Source organism: Stegostoma tigrinum, chromosome 32 (assembly GCF_030684315.1).
Source record: "Stegostoma tigrinum isolate sSteTig4 chromosome 32, sSteTig4.hap1, whole genome shotgun sequence".
Lineage (NCBI taxonomy): Eukaryota > Metazoa > Chordata > Chondrichthyes > Orectolobiformes > Stegostomatidae > Stegostoma > Stegostoma tigrinum.
This window is the reverse complement of record NC_081385.1, coordinates 24,636,404-24,656,013: the sequence shown is the minus strand read 5'-3', so window position 1 is coordinate 24,656,013 and position 19,610 is coordinate 24,636,404. Positions and strand designations below refer to the sequence as shown.

Genomic DNA, 19,610 nt, shown 5'->3' with positions numbered 1-19,610 from the left:
TCTAACAGACCTGGAGATGTCTTCTAGCCCTTTCATCAGCATCCAAAAAATCCATCCTGCTATTTGACTTGGGTCATTTTTGGCATGGCTTTATAAATGTTGATTTTATCAATGGCATAGTACTCTTTATATAATTTTATTTAGGCTTTTGCCTTATTTGGCTGGGAGCTTGGCCACACATTTTGAGAGCAACTCGACAATCATGACTTTGGGAAGCCAGTAGGTATAGGAAAATTGGAATAACATTGTGCCTTCTTACGGCGCCAATTTTTCAATGGTGAGGTACAACTCACAAATATCAATCAGCTCCATTCTATTAATAGTAAAGAAATAAATAACCATTCTTCCTGTAGTATTGAACTTAAATGTAGGAGGGAAAAAGTATCTCTAATAGGCAACGATTAGTTTTTACATTTTGTTGGGTCAGTACAATTTTAAAATAATTTGATTGATAATGTTGCAGCAAAGACTTTTTCAATGAAAAATCAAATCTTGCATTTAAAAGGCCTCGATGGACATGTCACACCTTCTCAGCCCTGTCCAAAATTAGGCAAGTCAAAGTATGCATAAAACTCTACTATAGTATGGAATCTTTAAACTAATTCAGCTAGAATTACCAGCTGGGTGGTTAGATTAAACCCAGTGGAGAACCATTTTCTTCAGGCTTCTCTGTAGTGAGTTGAAATGCTGTTAAATATTGGCACACAATAGGTCAGTGAACTCAGCGATAACTAAGCCAATGGCTGCAGTTTTTAGAAACACCAAGCAGGCCCTCTATAAGCGTCTGATGGTTGAACCTTTTGAGCAGCCCCTGGCTCTGCTGTCAAGGATTGACATGTCTTACACCCCCACTCAACTTCATCAGGGTGCACCTCCGCATTTGGCCTTCCACTTTGCTCTCTATCTCATTGTATAGCAATGTGTTGCCTTAAATCCCATTCAAAGTGTGTCTCTCGACTGTTGAGTATGAGAGAATGTTAATAAAGTGGAAAATGACTGACTGTCAGCATCACCAGAGATAACAGGGACAGCAAGGCCTTGCTTGCCAGTGCTCGTCTTAATGATATTCTGAGTGCAGCTAATGTTTGGTGCATCTGGGTAATTTCTTGTCCTTATGACCTTTTTTTGAATGGTTTGTAAGGAAAGAAGTATCTGTCAATGAACTTGAAAAACAGATCAGATCATGAAATATCAAAGGGTCTGTTATCTCGCAGATCCACTCTGAACATTGAGACTCCCAAACTGCTAATTCCAACCCCTGAAGGGTTGAAGCATGTTATTGGGCTTACAGGATATGAACTTCATATGATTTGAGTCTTGGATAGCAGCACTTCCTCATCCAGGAAACTGGAATTATGTGCTGTTACCTGCAAGAGGCATAGTATTAACTACCTATTCACTTTCCGGAGTCTCTATATCCTGTAACCCCAATCAGTCATTCAATTGAATGTGCCATGGCTGAAAGAAAAAGTGGATCTAGATGCCCAATCTCCATTATTCTAACATAATTTGCATGATGTATTGTACTTCACGTGTGTTGCCAAATGACGACTTCTGGGGACAAAGAACATGGTACAACATGAACCCACTAAAGAGAAATTCTTAACTGTTGCTCAAAAGAATGTGTATCACCGTCACTGTGATTTGGTTAATTGTGCAATTACTCACTGAAAACCTTTTCTGACTTAATGAAGGTATTGAACTGTTTTTGCTATTACGATGGCATTCTTGGGTTATGGGGGCTTGTGCATCACTATCTTCTGGCACTAGTCGAAGCTGTTGTATATAATGGTGACTACCTCTCCTTCCACACTTACATTCATTGGTCCTGCAATGTGAACCAGCTCTACTTCCACTTTTCACACTATTTTCATTCAACACAATCAGTTTAATTTGAACTCAAGAGCTCATTTTGTCGAAGATCAAGTCCACAGACTCATTAGCATTTTGGAGTACTCCTCAGAGTTGCCTCTAAATATTATATTCTGATGCAAAGTTAATAAAAGGCATTGATTTTGCAGGTTATGAATTTAAACTCAATTTGTTACACAAAAAATGAAGCTCGTTACTTGAACAAGTCGAACTTATTGGAAATTCTAGATGTTAATACAGAAACTCTGTTATCATGAAGAATTTCACCTCCTTAATCAACTCATCTATTTATATGCGTAAAATATACATACAGCTCAATACCACCTTCTCAAGGGCAGCTAGGAACGGGCGTTAACGGTGGGCTGACAGTGGGAGTAATGTCTGGCAAGTGAATGACAAAAATGCTGCCATTTTTATACATCAGCAAAGCTGGAGGTGTAACTTGGGCTCAAGTCTACTCCAGCCAAAACCTAGCTGTTTAATTGAATATTCTTGAAGAAATTAAAATAGTAAACGAAACAGTTCTGGGCCTTGAGGTAACATGTCGATGAAGGATACAGAAATATTACATAACCGACCAATTCAGACTGATAAGAAAGACTTGAGGTGCACAATAAGCTAGAAGTAGCGTCTAAAGGGAAACCAAAACAGAGAAGGGATTGAAAATTAATTGGCAGCCTGAGGCATTAACTTGTAAACCAGTTGAGAATGAGAATTAATTTGTGTATTAAGTTTGTAAGTCAGTTTACTGTAGCATACAGTGACTGATATCATATCGTGGTTTAAGCCAAATTGCAGAAGGAATGGTTTAAGAAAATCACAAAAGGCCAGCTTCACATTCCCTTTCACTGCATCTTGAGCATTTTTTAGAAATTTACTAGATTTCAATGACACTAGACAAAATTTTAACACCATTTTGATATTCATGCTATTAGTGGAGGGACTGTTGTGAATGATCCTGTGTTTGTTGCTGTTTAAGATGTGACAGAAAGTTAATTAAAACGCAAAGCAGGAGACGGGTGTTTGATTCAAATTGCAGCAATATTATTCATTAGACCTATTAATAAGTAGTTTGGGGGAATCATTTTCTCATTTATTTAAATTGTTAGTTGATATCAGTGGACTGAAAACAGGAAAGTTGTGAATGTAGGAACAGGAACAGGCCATTCAGAATTATTCTAGCATAAAATTTGAGGCTGTCTGCACTTTAGCTCCATCTATCCACATTTGATCCACATCCTTTGATAGCTTTACCCATTTAAAACCTATTGATCTCAGGCTTAAAAGTTAACAAGTATTCTCAGTCTTTTGGGAAGAGCTTTCCACCTTTCAATAATCCTTTGGGTGAAAATTCTTTTCGATTTCACTTCAGAATGGTTTACTGCTAATGTTGAAATTGTTGAGGTTTGAGCTTCAAGATTTTTTTAACATCCATTGAATTTTTTTTATATTTAAATTTATCAATTCATTCATTCCTCGAACTTTTAAACTCATGGGAATATAACGCAGCGTGTCTTCTTCATTATAGAATCCCTACAGTGTGGAAGCAGCCTATTCGGCCCCTCAAGTCCACCCCAACCCTCCAGAGAGCATCCCACCCAGACCAAATCCCTGTAGCCCAGCATTTCCCATAGTTAATCCATCCAGTCTGCACATTCCTGGGCACTTTAGCATTGTTAATCTACCAAACCTGCACATCTTTCGCCTGTCGGAGGAAGCCCATGCAAACTCCACACAGATAGTTGGCCAAGGCCGGAATTGAACCCAGGTCCCTGGGGCTATGAGGCAGCAATGCTAACCACTGTGCCATCTCCTAAAAGGGTTAGTTCAACTTTTAGCCACAGTTCAATTTTGGTAAACCAATGTGGCATGTTTTATACTTCCATGAGTTTAAAAGTTTGAGGAATGAATTAATTGATTTATTTTAAAGAAAGACATGATTCGATTGAAACAGAAAAGAAGCCCGAGTCTCAAACCTCAACAACAATTTCAAAATTAGCACTAGGCTATTCTGAAGTGAAACTAGGAAACAATTTCTCCCAAAGGATTATAGAAAGGTAGAACTCTCTTCCCAAAAGACTGTGGATGTTGGTTAAAGTGCAATTTTAAGACTGAGATTGATAGGTTTTATTGGACAAAGCAGATGGATCAAATGTGGTTAAATGGAGTTAAGGTGCAGATAGCCTCAAATGCTTTCGTGGAATATTTTGAGTGGATGAATGGCCTGCCCTGTTCCTACATTCACAACTTTCCTGTTTTCAACAAATCTTTCCAATGAAAATATGTATTTCTTAAGGTATATTTCCTTTCAAGTAAACACAATATTTCGACTATTGAAACTCCATTGTAATAAAATCATGGTAATATAAGGGATTCAATGAGACCTTTTAATTGTCTTGTTATTCTTTGACCAGTTATCAACCAGTTGGCCCAAACCAATAAATAAAATCTTGTGGTCCTGAAGGATACACTATGGTATTGGCACAAGTATTCCAATCCTAAAAAATGCATTTTACAATAATCATAATGTCTATTTTAAGGATGAAATTCATTAAATTCATGATAACCATCATCAGCAAAAGGGAAGGAAGTGAGAAAACCTGTCAGCGTTTTATGTAGATCTGGGAGAGGCCTTTCAGCCCATTGAGACAGCTCCACAAATTCATACAATCATGGCTAATCAAATATCTTAATGCCTTTTGCCCATACTATCCCTGCAATCCTTATGCCATTTGTCATCATAAATCTATGAATCTCTACGTACAATATACTCAAACAGTGAACTCATCTTTCCAAAGTGGAGAATAGCAAAGATTCACAACATGTTGAATTAAAAAAAAATTGTACTTAACCTAGTCCTAAAAAACATCCACCTTATTATTAATTGTGATCAGAGATAATGAGAACTGCAGATGCTGGAGAATCCAAGATAACAAAATGTGTAGCTGGATGAACACAGCAGGCCAAGCAGCATCTTAGGAGCACAAAAGCTGACATTTCAGGCCTAGACCCTTCATCCCCAGGCCCGAAACGTCAGCTTTTGTTCTCCTGAGATGCTGCTTGGCCTGCTGTGTTCATCCAGCTCCACACTTTGTCACCTTACTATGAATATGTGTCCCCTATTTCAAGACTCCCAGGGCTGTATCAACCCAATCTATCCCTCTAAGTTTTACGTAGGTTTCAATGAGATGCTCTCTCTTTCTTCCAAATACAGAGAGGACAGGCTGAGATAGCAAGAACTGCAGATGCTGGAGAATCTGAGATAACAGGGTATGATCTGATGATAACAAGGTGTGGAGCTGGATGAACACAGTAGGCCAAGCAGCATCATAGGAGCAGAAAAGCTAAGATTTCGGGCCTAGACCCTTCATCGGAAATGGGGGAAGGGAAGAAAGTTCTGAAATAAATAGGGAGAGAGGGGGAGGCGGATCGAAGATGAATTAGAGGAGAAGATAGGTGAAGGGGAGCCAGACAAGTTAAGGAGCTGGGGATGGAGCCAGGAAAGGTAAGTGTAGGTGGGGAGGTAGGGAGGGGATAGGTCAGTCCAGGGAGGATGGACAGGTCAAGGGGACAGGATGAGGTTAGTAGGTAGGAAATGGGGGTGCAGCTTGAGGTGGGAGGAGGGGATAGGTGAGAGGAAGAACAGGTTAGGGAGGTGGGGATGAGTTAGGCTCATTTTGGGATGCAGTGGTGCGACGGGACATTTTGAAGCTGCTGAAATCCACGTTGATACCATTGGGCTGCAGGGTTCCCAAACGGAATATGAGTAGCTGTTCCTGCAACCTTCAGGTGGCATCGTTGTGGCACTGCAGGAGGCCCATGATGGACATGTCGTCTAAGGAATGGGAGGGGGAGTTGAAATGGTTTGTGACTGGGAGGTGCAGTTGTTTGTTGCGAACTGAGCGGAGGTGTTCTGCAAAGCGGCCCCCAAGCCTCCGCTTAGTTTCCCCGATGTAGAGGAGGCCTCAACGGGTACAACAGATGCAGTATACCACATTAGCAGATGTGCAAGTCAACCTCTGCTTGATGTGGAAAGTCTTCTTGGGGCCTGGGCTGGGGGTGAGGGAGGAGGTGTGGGGGCAGGTGTAGCATTTCCTGCAGTTGCAGGAAAAAGTGCTGGGTGTGGTGGGGTTGGAGTGGTGTCTGGAGCGGACAAGGGAGTCACGGAGAGAGTGGTCCCTCTGGATTGCAGATGGCGGAAGTGTCGGAGGACGATGCGTTGAACCCAGAGGTTGGTGAGATGGTATGTGAGGATGAGGGGGTTTCTCTTTTGGTTATTATTGCGGGGGCATGGTGTGAGGAATGTTGCTTGACCGGCTGTGTTCATCTAGCTCTACAACTTGTTAAGTGAGAGTACAGGCTGGGTTTGTCTAACATCTTTCATGGGACAGTCCCACCATCTTTGGAACAAGCTTGGAAAGCCTTATGCTCCTCCCAATGACTTTTAACATGGTCTTCAATGTATAAAGTGAGTTGTAAATTTGCTTCCACCTGAGATCCATTTCACAGATTAGCACTGATCAATTTTAAAAGTTATTTCCAACTGCAGAGCTGCAATTGGTGCTGCAGCAAGGTCACAAACAGTGTCTGCCATCAATTAGACATCGTCCCACCAGTGAAAGCACTTCACTCAGTAAATTGCTGCAAGTTTTGAGCTAATGATGGCTTCTCACAGGAGCAGCACAATGGCTCAATGGATGGCACTGCTGCCTTACTGCACCAGAGACTTGGGTTCAATTTCACTTTCAGGCGACTATCTGTGTGTGGTTTGAACATTCACCCCATGTCTGAGTGGGTTTCCTTAGGGTGCTCCGGTTTCTTCCCACTGTCCAAAGATGTGTGGGTTAGGTGAATTGGCCATGCTAAATTGCCTGTAGTGTTCAGGGAATTGTAGATTAGCTGGGTTATAGGAGGATGGGTCTGGGTGAGATGCTCTGAGTGTCAGTGTGGGCCTGTATCCACACTGTTGGGAGTCTAAGTCAAAAGAAACAAGGCATCAGGAGTCTCAGAGATGGAAGAAAGGATTCATCTTGAAACTCCTCTACGGACTTCTTGCAGAATTAAATTTTGACACTTTTGTTCAAACGCCAGAATTTCGCTTCTCCCATTAAGGATAAAGAAAGAGAGATAAATGAGAAAAAGAAATAGAATGCTTGGAAGGATTAAATTAAAATTATTTGTTGACTTTTTTTATAAGCTACAATATTTAATACTTGACTGCATGAGAGTCTGCATTTGTAATTGTTCATTTTTGTAATATGTGAGCTTGATAGATTGGTAGCAATTAACAGTTATCACAGTTTTAAAACAATACTTCCAGATAACATTAATTGACTTAACTGTCTTATAAGTCTTGTGTTAATGCTTAAATGCAAGAAATTCACATTATTCTACACATTATAACTTTTCAGCACATAGTGAGGGATGAATTCGTTGCTCCATTCCTTCAGTAGGCTTACAGGCAAAAGGTAGAAAGCCTACCCCATCCCAAATCTGCATCCCTCACATCCCCAGATGAGGGAGAATGACTTTCCCACCGAAGGGTAAGCAGCGGCCCTTAAAAAGGCACCTAAAGTCCTGATATTGAACCTGTCAACACATAATATTCTAGACAATTCCTGGAGGCCTTATGTGACGTCTGTTTCTTTAGCGGGGAAGAAAGTGTGGGGCAGTCCCTTCTTGGACAGCCTCTGTAAAATGGAGGGATCCACTTGTATCAGGGAGGGGCTCAAAGGAAGATACTCTCAATTATTTACATTGAAGACATACTACTGCTTATCAGGACCACCCTCACCAGACCCCCAAAATTACTTTCCTTAACCTGGTTTCAGAGGTTTTCAGCAACATTACTTCTCCTGAGCTCTGTGACAGCAATGGAGGTGGACACTTCTCCTGTGGCGCTACTGATCTTTGATTGGTAGCACATTTGTCCTGCAAGGAAAATTACTATGCAAACTCCTGCTGCGGGAGTCTGGAATGTTTATGATAGCCAACAAGCTGTTTGTTTCAGCCTTTCTACTCTCTGGGCTTCCAAACCTGGTCTCAGCAGGACTGCTACTACTTTTACAGCCAATGAATAGGCCCACAATAGTAACCATTAAATTATTTCTACAAACAACAATAGAGCAGTATATTGAATATTCATACTTCACCAGACAGCTGCTTTTGTCCTGAAATTGTTCTATCCATTTATTATGAATAGATAACCATGCGTACCATTTGCTTCAGCATTTGATAACAAAATCTGGCATCCTTACATGAAGTACAAATTCACTCCAGTTTCACACTTCAAATCTAAATGAGAAGTTTGCTACAGAAGCAATCTTAATCCGAAAAACTTTTGTGGCTCAATGAAACTCTCCCTGAAAGTGTGGTAAAAGCAGAATTTAGTTTTATCAGAGCACTAATCTAAACTTGTCTTCTTACTGTGGCCATCATGGTTACAGTGTCAAAGACAACCTTCTGTTATCATGAGACATTTTACAATTACAATGATATAGTATGCAACTGCAGTTTCATCCATTAAGGTCTTGTCTCTTCAGGCTTTTGGTATGAATATCTCAAACGACCAGCTTGCCTCTCTAAAGAAGATCACGCTAGGCTTTGATGAGAGTGAAGTAGTGCAATATTTCACTGCACCTGATATTGATACTATTGGTGCAATCTCAGACTACCAGGAATGGGCCAGCACTGAGGTGAGAATGAGATCTGATTTACCACTTATGTCATTTAAAAAAAAAATTTAGGTTATTTTTAATTGTTTTATTTCACACAAAGGTCAGTGTTGGAACTGTTTTGATTAGCCCTGAATTGCTTTGCAACTTTCAGACTATTACCTTTAGGAAAAATATGAAAGTCATTAACCTAATCACGACAAATAGTTTTATTGAAATGTTTAGAAGTAATGAAGAAATTGGTGAGTTCTACAAAAGTTAACCAGACAAGAGTTTACAATACCCTGTAGAGTTGAGGTACTTTCAGAGATTCTAGATTTAGTGATGAGAAATATTGACCACCTATGGGCAGGCAAATGGGAAAAAAGAAAAAATCCTGAGGAGCAAAAGATGTAACAAATGGTAATTTCTTGTTGTACCTTTTCAGGTGAGGGAGCAGTGGTGTTGTCGTGCTTTCACTGGACTAGTAATCCAGCACAGTAGAATGGACTGGGGATATGAGTTCAAATTCCACAGTGGCAAATGTTGAAATTTGAATTCAATTAGAAGCTGAAATAAAGCTATCTTCATTGCAATTGTCATAAGGACCCATTTGGTTCACTAATATCCTTTAGCATATGCTTTCAGAACCACAGCAATGTAGTTAAATTCCCTCTGTGCAATTAGGGATGGACAAAACTGAACCAGCAATGCCCACTTCACATGAATGAATTTTTAAAGAAAGTGCAAATCGACTTTTCATAATCCTGATTATTCTGTTCAAGTTTTTTTTATTCTTTGACAATGAATTCTTAGAAGATAATCATACAAACTTGCTACGACGAACTTGCAGCTGTATTAGATTCTTGCACACATAGTTTGATGATTTACAGTGATTTTCTTTCCTTTAAAGCATTCCAAACAAGCCAAGGCTATCATGAAGAATTTCTTGGGTCAGCGATCAGACAGTCAACTTAGTAGCACAGACCTTGTTGGTATGGGTTATTTCCTTTGTACCCGTAGCTCAGGCGAAATCAAGAACATTAATGTGACAGCCTACAGGTAACACTCAAGACTCATTTTTCTTGTCTTTGGTCATTTCATCCAGTTGATTAAGAGTAAGATTTGAAGTAGACAGTATTGCCCACAAAAAAATATACGTAATGCATACTTCCAATGCAGCAGTTGACATGGCGTCAGAGAACGTACTTAAAGAAAATAATGGTTGAAGGTTCTTGTGAAATGTATGGAATTGGGTATTCGGTCACTCCATGAAATTTTTTTCAGATTGCTGATTGTAATGTGAATGCATCGCTCCCATTTGCAGAGGCCAAGGGAGAGAAAGTTAGGATTTTTTTGGCTTTTTTTTTGTTTTTCTTCCCTCCTCCCAGCCAACACTCAATAGTATCTTGTTGTGCTTCCCTTTCCAATAATTCATCAAAGTAGCTATGACACATAGTGAGGTTAGACTGTGAACATTAGCAACTAATCAAGCAAAAACAGAAATTTCTGTAGAAACTTAGCAGGTCTCGTAGCATTTATGGAGAGAAAAATTATGTAAGACCTCACAGTTGAACACATTGGAAATGTCCACACATGAACACTTTCAGTAGAGATTACCGAGTAAGAATTAGTCAGATTTTCTTTCTAACTTTGCCACCATAGGGGCATGCAGCTCCCAGAAAACATGTTCAGCTTCATTCTGGCTAAGACCAAAAAGCTTAAATTGAGTCGGAGAAAGTTGGAACCTTACCGGTCTGTAAGCTGTATTTACACAATGGATTTACATTGCATTAAATTGCTTGCATTGAGTTAAATAAATGGAGAATGTTCTTGGTGATTCATGTGATCATGCTTCCACAACAATGTACATTGTATGTCAATTTTCTAAGAGTTTTACAAACTTACCTGGATTAGATTTTTATTACATTTCATAATTCTGAGTGTGAATTGAAGCATCTGTATCACTAAGCATTGAGAAGTGAAGGCAATGTTCAATGCTCACAAATTGCTCTGTTTTATATTCTATAGCACTGCTGCCAAAGAGATTGGGGAAACAATGTGTCCTAATATTGAGACTCTAACTGCTTTGAAGAATAAAGCAGTGGAAGCATTTCCCAGTGTGGATACCTGGACTGGTGCACAACTGCAAGAGATAGGGGTCGTAGCAGGTAAGAAATGCTTTGATATTTTAAAATGGAATGGGCCATCCAACTATATCCTGCCATTGTTTACACTAAAAGAAAATAAAATCACATTTTTCGTATCCCCAAAACTTTTCAATTTAATTTCATTTTGAATGTTAACTGTGTCTATGTTGCCCTGTACCTTGACAGCGCATTCATTATCCTCTGTTCTTTAACTCTGAAATACAGTAAACAAAAGAGCAATTCATCCTTCAAATTCATGCAAATTGAGGAGAAAAGTTTTTTTTTAAATACACCCCCAACAGGGTTGGTTGGGAAGAGGCTGAAACTGGCAGAAATGATTATGATTCCCACAACAGTTTTGCTCGAGAATAATTTAAGGAGAGAAAGCTTTCCTCCCATTCTGATTGAAGAATAGCCATTCAGTAGAATACAAAGAAAGCTGCTGCATTTACAGCAATCTTTGGAAGTTTTGGATCTTTTAACAGCTTGTTCAAACTAATTGTGAGTAATCTTACACCTTCATCTTACAGCTGGCCTTAGTAAAGAAGAAGTGCCCAAACTGATGACATCCGCAGTTTCATTCTTGACACCAGGAGCTGTTTCCAAGTTCCCCTCAAATGTTTTCTCGGCAAGTGCTATAAGAACTCATTAATGAATTGCATTTGAAAGCTGGATTATTCAAAATAATCAAATGAGAAAAATGTGCCAGGGATCTTGTTCTAACACAGCTGGGAAACATTACAGATTTTTAATGCCCTCTTACACATCACGTCTATTTTGATTTGGCTGTGAAACAGATTGGCAGAGAGCCATTCTAGCACTTCTGCCCATGTAATTTTCAATTTGGCAGGTGAGCTGTGGAGCACCAATTGGATGTCCCAGTGCAGCGCTCAAAACTGAGGCATTGAGATCGGATCCATACGATTTCAATCTGTGGGGTCAACAGTCAAACTTGCAGAACATGGAGCTTCAGTATCCTCTCCAGTTTCATTGGTCATGGATGGCCAGACCCTGCACAGTGCAAATGCCAACCATCTCTGCATTGAAGCAGCAAATGGAATCATATTTATCTCACAGAAGAGAATAATTGAAAACAAAGTAGGGTGAGGTATTTAGTGAACCTACTGATCCATGACCACCCATTATGCTTTACTTCCAAACTGAATTGTCACCACGTTACCTTCTTTATAAATAAATATGATCAACTGTAATTTCCATAACCCCATTAATTTTTTCATTGTATCCTGTTTGGTGTCTCCCATGATATAGATAAAAGCCTCAATCCCTATGCGTTGATGAACAATCAAGGATTTTTTTGAAACCACAGAAAAAAGGAAAAATTGTAGTAAAGTCGATGTTGAGGTGCCTTTACAAACAATCAATCTTTTTTTCAATGCATTGAACCTCGGTCAATGTATTACGATCAGGGGAAGGACTGGGGAAAATTGCTCCACTGCACCCACTGCAACTTATTGTCTTTCGTCACCAAGTCTACATAGGCTTCTCCTGAGTTGACAATGACTGAAAATTTCCTAATAGGGTGTAAAATACACTTTAGAATTTAAGGGCACTTAAATCTTGCATCTTTTATTCCTTCACTGGGAATTCCTTTTGAAAAAGTAGACACTTCCATGAAGTTTTTTGATTCCATCATTCACATGAGTATATAAGTGGATTCCACATGCAATCTGTTCTTAATTAGCTAGCAAAAATCTCTTTCTTATTACATTAGGCTATGACTGCTGAGCAATTGAGAAATCTGGGGCCACAAAACTATGGCGCAGTTACTGACGCACAGAAAGCAGCCTTGTCACAGGAGAAGCTTCAAGCCTTGAAAGAAAATGCAGGATTTGAGCGAGCCATTGACAATGCAGGTAAGCAATGTCGTCATAAACCAATCTCTTAACAATATTTGTGCGATGTTATTGTTTTGAATGATAGGAGTGGCTATTTTATCAGAACAGGGAAAATAGAAACTCTGTTGGGCCATTTAACCCCTCACATCTGACCTAAACATATCCACCTTGATATGAGACAAGTTGAACTAATTGAAGTGGGAATTCAACCACCATTTTGACTTTAGATTCAACATTTGTAAATTTTTCTTTCCACAAGCATATGTTAGGAGACAAACATTATTAAAGTCCGCTGAGGTATCTCTCCAAAACAGAATCAGCTTCGTAATTTCTCATCTTAATTCTCTCATTTAATTTCCATGTTTTTACAGTTGACTAATCACTGTCTATCTTCATACTTACATCATATATGTGTATCAATATACATTCTGCCAACGTCAAGATTCATATTCTCGTCAGCTGCCAGATATTGATGATTACCATGTATCTAATGTTGTCTCTTATTTATTTCCTTATCTCCCTGAGACTGCTGATTCAAAATGTAATTGTTATTCAGTTTTGCTAATCTACATTCTTAGCCAGATTCCTGACGAATTGGCTACATTTCCATTATGCCTACACTACTGGCTACATTTCTTACCATGCTTAGGAAAGATGGTCAGAGCTACATTTGTCTATTCTATGCATTTACATATCAACCTGAACTAGTTGTCTCACTTTACAAAGCAAGTGTAGATTTTACCTTTCTGAAGGTTAATGTTCCTCTGGTGCCTATCACTGGGGTTTTACAGTATTCAGCTGGGGTCATGCCGTCAATCAGAATAAGCAACCAATCCTGTTGAAGAATCTTCAAGGATAGCAAATCAGGAAACAAAATAAGACTGTAAGATATCAGAGCAGAAGCAGGCCATCTAGCCCATTGAGTCTGCTCCACCATTCAATGTGAGCATGGTTGTTCTGATGGTCTGAAAATGCAATGATCGTCCTTCAATTTTTAATCATTTTACAGATAATTAAATAAAAATGCATGCGGGATTAAGTTATGAGATGAAATATCACAAGCATTTTCTTATTGTGTTGAAAGGCTGGATATCCTTGGACTTTTTTCACTGGAGGATAAGAAGCTAAGAGATGACTTCATAGAAGTGTATAAAATCATGAGGAGTATAGATAGTGTTAATAGTAGTTGTCTTCTCTCTAGGTTGGGGGATTTCAAGAGTAAGGGCCAGATTTTTAAAGTGAGAAGAGAGATTTTAAAAAGACAGGAGGGACAAACACAGAGAAGGTGGTTCGCATGTGGAATGAACTTTGTGAGGAAGTGGTGGATATGGACACAATTACAATGTTTAAAAGACACTTCGATAAGTACATGAATAGGAAAGGCTGGGAGGGACATGGACCAGGAGCAGGCAGGTGGGAGTAGTTTAGTTTGGAGTTATGTTCAGCGTGGACTGGTCAGACAACGTGGTCTGTTTTAGTGCAGTATGACTCTTGTCGGAAACCCATTCATGATGATTTTATAATGGAATAAAAATTTGATATTCCACAATTATAAAGTTAATTCCTTAAAGATAGAGATTGGATCTATGTGAGGCCCTTGGCAATGGCAAGTCAATTGGAATAATTTAGTGAGAACAGAAAAATAGGAATCTTAACATTGGGAACGAAATGCCCAATTTTACACATTTGGTTTCAACGGCTGGGTGAAAACTTAATTTGTGAGCAGCAAAAGGTCTATCTGCATTATTATATCTTGTCATTTTATAACACATATGTGGCTTGCTAATTTCTTCAGCCGTAGGGAGAAACTAGGTGGTGATAATTCCCAATATGTAAGTCTGAGCAGATACCTGGCAGCTGTAAATCAACAATGTCTTCTATGGGTATCCACCTTGGCAAGCATAATTCACTTTACTATGTTCCATGGGCAACATCTTTTATCCCTGGAGGTTGGCATCAGTCACCAGCCTCATCACATCATCATGGCACATTTTTAACTCACATATAACAAAGGTTCACGGACTCAATGTATTTTCAAGCACACTGAAGCCCTTCATTGCAATGCTGCTGGCGTACATACCTGTCTCATGAATCAGAACTGGATACATCTCAGGGCTCTTGACTTGCTTTCTTAGTTCACACTCACTTAGGGTCCACTTAAATGCTCATGGCAACGCTGCCTTAGTTTGACTTTTTACATCACTGCCTCACTTAGAAGCTAAAGGATCACAGTACTTCTGCTTTGCCTTGTCCTTTTGTGCAGGCAGAAAACAAGGCAGCTTGTGATATTTGGCAGTAATAATCAGTCAGTGGTAGATGTATTGCTGAGTGGCATCATGCATCATTAGTGTCTCAGCTCCCAGCATGTCATGAGCATGGTCCAACTAAATAGCCATGTCACAAAGTCCAAGGAGAGTATTCCTCAGTCAAGCCAAGGGAAGAAAGCTTTCAGACGTTAGTGGCACAGTCAATCAATGGAATCATCCAAACCCAGGGGCTGAACTTAGTCCGTCAGCTATTTAAGGCATTCAGAGTCAGGGAATTTGTTTCATTGCAGCCCAAGGAGTAGGCAATAGTCAGCCCAGGAGGTCCAGCTCGAGCAATCCAAAGATTTCAGTACGTCAGAAGAAGAGGTACAAACAGAGATCAATCTGGGGTCGGTATCCTTGTCAGTCAAGACTCTTTCACTATGTTGAACTGGGGATGGTACACGGTCAGGGGGCCCGTTCACTGAAACTCAAGTCAAGACTGTCACTGCTGTGCAAGGGAAGTCAATTGTGGGAACTGGAGGCAGCTGCTAAAAATAGAGAGGATAATAACTGTGATTGGCCACTACTCAGTATTAAGATGTGGCAGATGAAACAGCATGGGAAGGCAAGGGGCACACAATGAGATGGGAATGGTAACCAATGGTCATCACCACCCTGGCATCAAAGGAGGCAACAGGGCATAACTAAGCAGTATGTCTGAAACTTGGTAAATTTTGTCACATAGTCCTGTTTAGCTACTGTTTTTGATTCTTTAACTTTCTGTGTAGTGTTCTATTAAGTTGACAGTGTCAGTGCAGTTACAGACTGCTTTCATCGCATAAATCTCATTATCCAACTCCAAATCTAACAGTGAATGTACTTCTGACAAGTGGTTACACCACAAATTTTCCAAATAGCAAACATAAATTAGTCTCTCTCATAGCAACGCATGTCGATGAGATTAAACTGTCCTTCAAAATGATGCTGCTTTTATAAACCCATTTACTTTCCCTTGTCTACTTTTCCATTAAAAGCCCAGTTAGTTGAATGAAACAGATTTTGATGACGTCAGGAGGCGTTGATGTAGTCAGTGGCCCTATTTGCAGCAAAATAGAAATTGATTAATCTGGTTTATTTCGCAAATATCATGTATTAAAATGATATTACTTAGACAAAGTTTGACTTTTCATTCTATCTATTGCTTTGATTCTGTTTTATTATCAGGTGCGACCTCCTGGAGCTCTGTGAGGATACTGACCCTTCTGGTTCTCAGCTTGACAGCGACACTTCATTAATCTGCAGAATTGCTAAAATCGCTGATTCCAAAAGCGACACCAAGCAAAGCCCAAAAATAATTACCCATTGAAGTTCAAGTTTAAAATAATGCAATTATGAACCACTGTAAATTCCTGCCCATTCACATTACAGAGAATATTGGCTAACCACATAAAATGCAACTGGTAGAAAAATTGAATTTCTCACTAAATTTCCTAAAACTGAAAACGTAAATATATTCTGATAGTAACATTTATTTCACATGAAATACCAGTTAACTCAAATATTGCTACAATGGCTGAAATGATGCAGATAGCCTGTTTGTCCAAAAAAGATGTTTATTGTGATTTGTATGATTTAAGACATGGAATGGAGGTTTTCCTCCCCTTACTAGTAAATAGGAACCAGCTACCATTACAGTGAACACGTGAAGGAAATGGAAAGAACAACTGTGTGATCACTGCTGGTTTAAACTTTAGCTAGGGACAGAGATCATGTAATACATCAGCTAGCTGGCTATATAAATAATGCACTATGTGATCTCTGAGAGTTACTTCTGTTGCCTTTTCTGGCAAATGTTGCAGCTTTGCTGGGTGTGTGCAGATGAGTTGGGCTGGGTGGGTGGGGGTAGGTTCTGTTTTTGGATATAGATGGATTTAATGTCTAGTTTTCATAATATCAGTATCTTGAATTTAGGGCAGCCTCAGTGGTCTTGCGGCCTTTCACTTCCTTTGTGTTATTTCTGGTTCCATTTGAGAACATGCATTGGGAAGGTAGACTTTCTTTATTAACTCAAGAGAATCATAAAGTGAACCTTTTTGACGCTATATGTCAAGTGGTACACAAGAGGGAATGATGATTGCTTTGGTAGAATGGCGGAACAAAACTGCAGTTTGTTCAATTGTATTTATTATTTGGCAATACACTTTTTACAATGGTGGTCTTCACTGTGAGCTGCTCCATCAGATTGGCCCCGCTCTGAGACCTGGTGAGGAATAAGAATATTAACTCAACTTACAAACTATCCTGTGCTGGCTAGAATGAATTGCTGCCAATAGGAGTTCATGTTCCCCACATTCATTTCTCTGATCTTTGGATAGATGTTAATTTTTCTGAAATCAACAGATTAACACATCTGTGAAAATGCTGGATAAAGTAAAGGCATAGAGATGCATTGTGAATTCATCCCTTTGTATTGCCATCTTTAAATTGAGGCAATATAATAGGAGAGAAAATCAGGTGAATTACTTACTGTCTCTAATTTGTGCTACTCGGGAAAATAAACTTTATATCCTAAATCTCTTGACCCTGAAACGTTCTAAAAAGGGATTTGAAATCTGGACTTTATCATCAAGTCATTAAGAACATGTTTAAATGAAATAATCAATATTATTTTTAAAATTGAGATTTAGATTATTAATTTAGATTTGTTACCCTCTCATCGGTTGAAATAAAAATGGATGTATTTCATAAAGTAGGACTTCAAAGGCTAAATAAAGAAATGTATTCACTTTCAGTGGGCTTGAATTAACTGCTTAAAAGTAGATCATGGAACTTTGTCTCAGTTAACTCATAAATCGTCTGGATTTTTTTTAAATCTGTGAAGCACTTGTTGCAGGGAAGTAAGCAAAATTGTGCCATTTTTACATGATCACAATTACATGTTCAGTTTGTGGGGTTAGCTATTCGCCTTAACCTAAAAAGTAGAGTATATGTCACATCTTTTTCTTAGCTTTTCCCGAGGAAACTAAACAAATTTCACAATTCAAGAAAATATTTTAGCAGAAAAGGAGATGGGTATTGACCTGTGAAGCGGGTTGAGTCATCAAACTCTCCAGTGTGTTAAGAAATGCTGGTATATTCATTGAAGAAGGACATGTTTCAATGCAGTTGTTATAGATGAATCTACAATTTAAAACACAAATGGCAAAAAAAAATCCATTGACGATGTAATCCCAAATTCTGTCAAGAGGTGAAAAGTAGTCTGATTAGCTAATGCATTACAATGGAGAAATCAGTTTTGAATAAAAGACGCCAATCACCATCTTTTTCTCCTGTAGTACAAGTTGTTGTGATCATTTTGAATTTGCCATTCTTGCATTTTTCTTGAATAATATAAAGCAAAATGTTTCAAAAATATGTTTCTTCTGCAATATTCAAGTCATTAAATTTCTGAGCAGTTGAAAGGTGCTTCTTTGCTGAAATGAAAGGCTTTGTTCTCTCAGGATTTGTTGTGATTGTGTTTACTCCAATGAGAGGAAGAGATGAGTGTGAGAAAGGGAATGTTTGCAGAGGATGGGCAGATGTGTGGGGAGTGACAGTGTTACAAGGATGTGAAAAGGCTGTAAAATGTAGTTGAGTGTCAGTCGAAGTTGTTTGTTTTGTGATATGAAGAGGTTTTTTGTGGGACAAGAATGTGTGCATCTATAGGGTGTGGTTGTCTGAAGAGTGCCGTGCAATACAGTCTTGGGGAGCTCAGATTGAAGAAGTTTGCTCTTGAATATGTCATGCCTATAACCTTCCCATCTTGGTGAAGCCACTAAATCTCTTTCAACCCTTCATTATAATCATGGGTCTATACTCCTGATACTTGCTATTGGACTTAACACCACATCCAATTGGTCTGAGCGGCTGTCCTCTTCTTCCTTTCCACATATTTATGTGTGGAACTGTATAAACTGCAGAACTAACTCCAAAGATGTCTTAAAATCCTTGACAACCTTTTCACATTGAGAGAAGAAACTTGAGCCCTACCTTGACAAGTTGGCTGGTAGGGTCAATCAATTGAGTGGCAATTACACCAGCATTCCCACCTTGACCCCAATTAAGCCTGGGGTGGAAATTTCCCATGAATGACCCTCCCCCCCCATTCCATCGCCAGTCGAGGATCTGAAGTAGTGTGAGTGATAATGGGAACTGCAGATGCGGGAGAATCCAAGATAATAAAATGTGAGGCTGGATGAACACAGCAGGCCCAGCAGCATCTCAGGAGCACAAAAGCTGACATTTCGGGGGCCTAGTGCTCTCTGATGAAGGGTTTAGGCCCGAAACATCAGCTTTTGTGCTCCTGAGATGCTGCTGGGCCTGCTGTGTTCATCCAGCCTCACATTTTATTAACGAGGATCTGAAGTAGGCCTTGTCCTTCCATTGTGGGCATTAACACACGGGCAGATAGGGATTTTTTTCATGCAGTGAGTACATCAAGCAAACCATGATATGATTGCTTGCAGCCCCCCAGTGTGGCTGTCAGCACTTTTTAAATCTATTTGTTCAAAGGTTGTGGGCATCACTGGCTTAGTCAAAATTCATTGTCCCTCCCGAATTTCTCAGAAGGCAGTTTAGAGTCAACCATATTGCTGTGGGTCTGGAGTCACATATTGACCAGACCAAGTAAGGACAGAAGTTTCCCTCCCTAAAGGACATAAATGAAACAGAGTTTTAATTAAAATTGATGTGAATTATTTGGTCACCGTTTGGCCAGCTTTTAATCCTAGATTTTTATTGAATTTCATCATTTGTCATGGTGGGATACAAATCTAGACCCTGGAACATTAG

The 19,610-nt window shown here is 39.3% G+C and overlaps 1 protein-coding gene across 6 annotated transcripts in view; it reads left to right on the top strand.

Annotated features, from left to right (window-relative positions):
• LOC125466978 (otoancorin-like) overlaps positions 1-19,012 on the top strand; it is a 193,311-nt gene extending 174,299 nt beyond the window's left edge. For all 6 annotated transcript variants that reach the window (XM_048562225.2, XM_048562230.2, XM_048562228.2 and 3 more), the window contains 6 exons: positions 8,415-8,567; positions 9,439-9,587; positions 10,557-10,696; positions 11,206-11,303; positions 12,408-12,549; positions 16,005-19,012. In XM_048562225.2, the coding sequence (XP_048418182.1) occupies positions 8,415-8,567; positions 9,439-9,587; positions 10,557-10,696; positions 11,206-11,303; positions 12,408-12,549; positions 16,005-16,075 (753 nt within the window). In that variant the 3' untranslated portion in view covers positions 16,076-19,012. The remainder of the gene's footprint in view (positions 1-8,414; positions 8,568-9,438; positions 9,588-10,556; positions 10,697-11,205; positions 11,304-12,407; positions 12,550-16,004) is intronic.
• Positions 19,013-19,610: the final 598 nt, after the last annotated feature.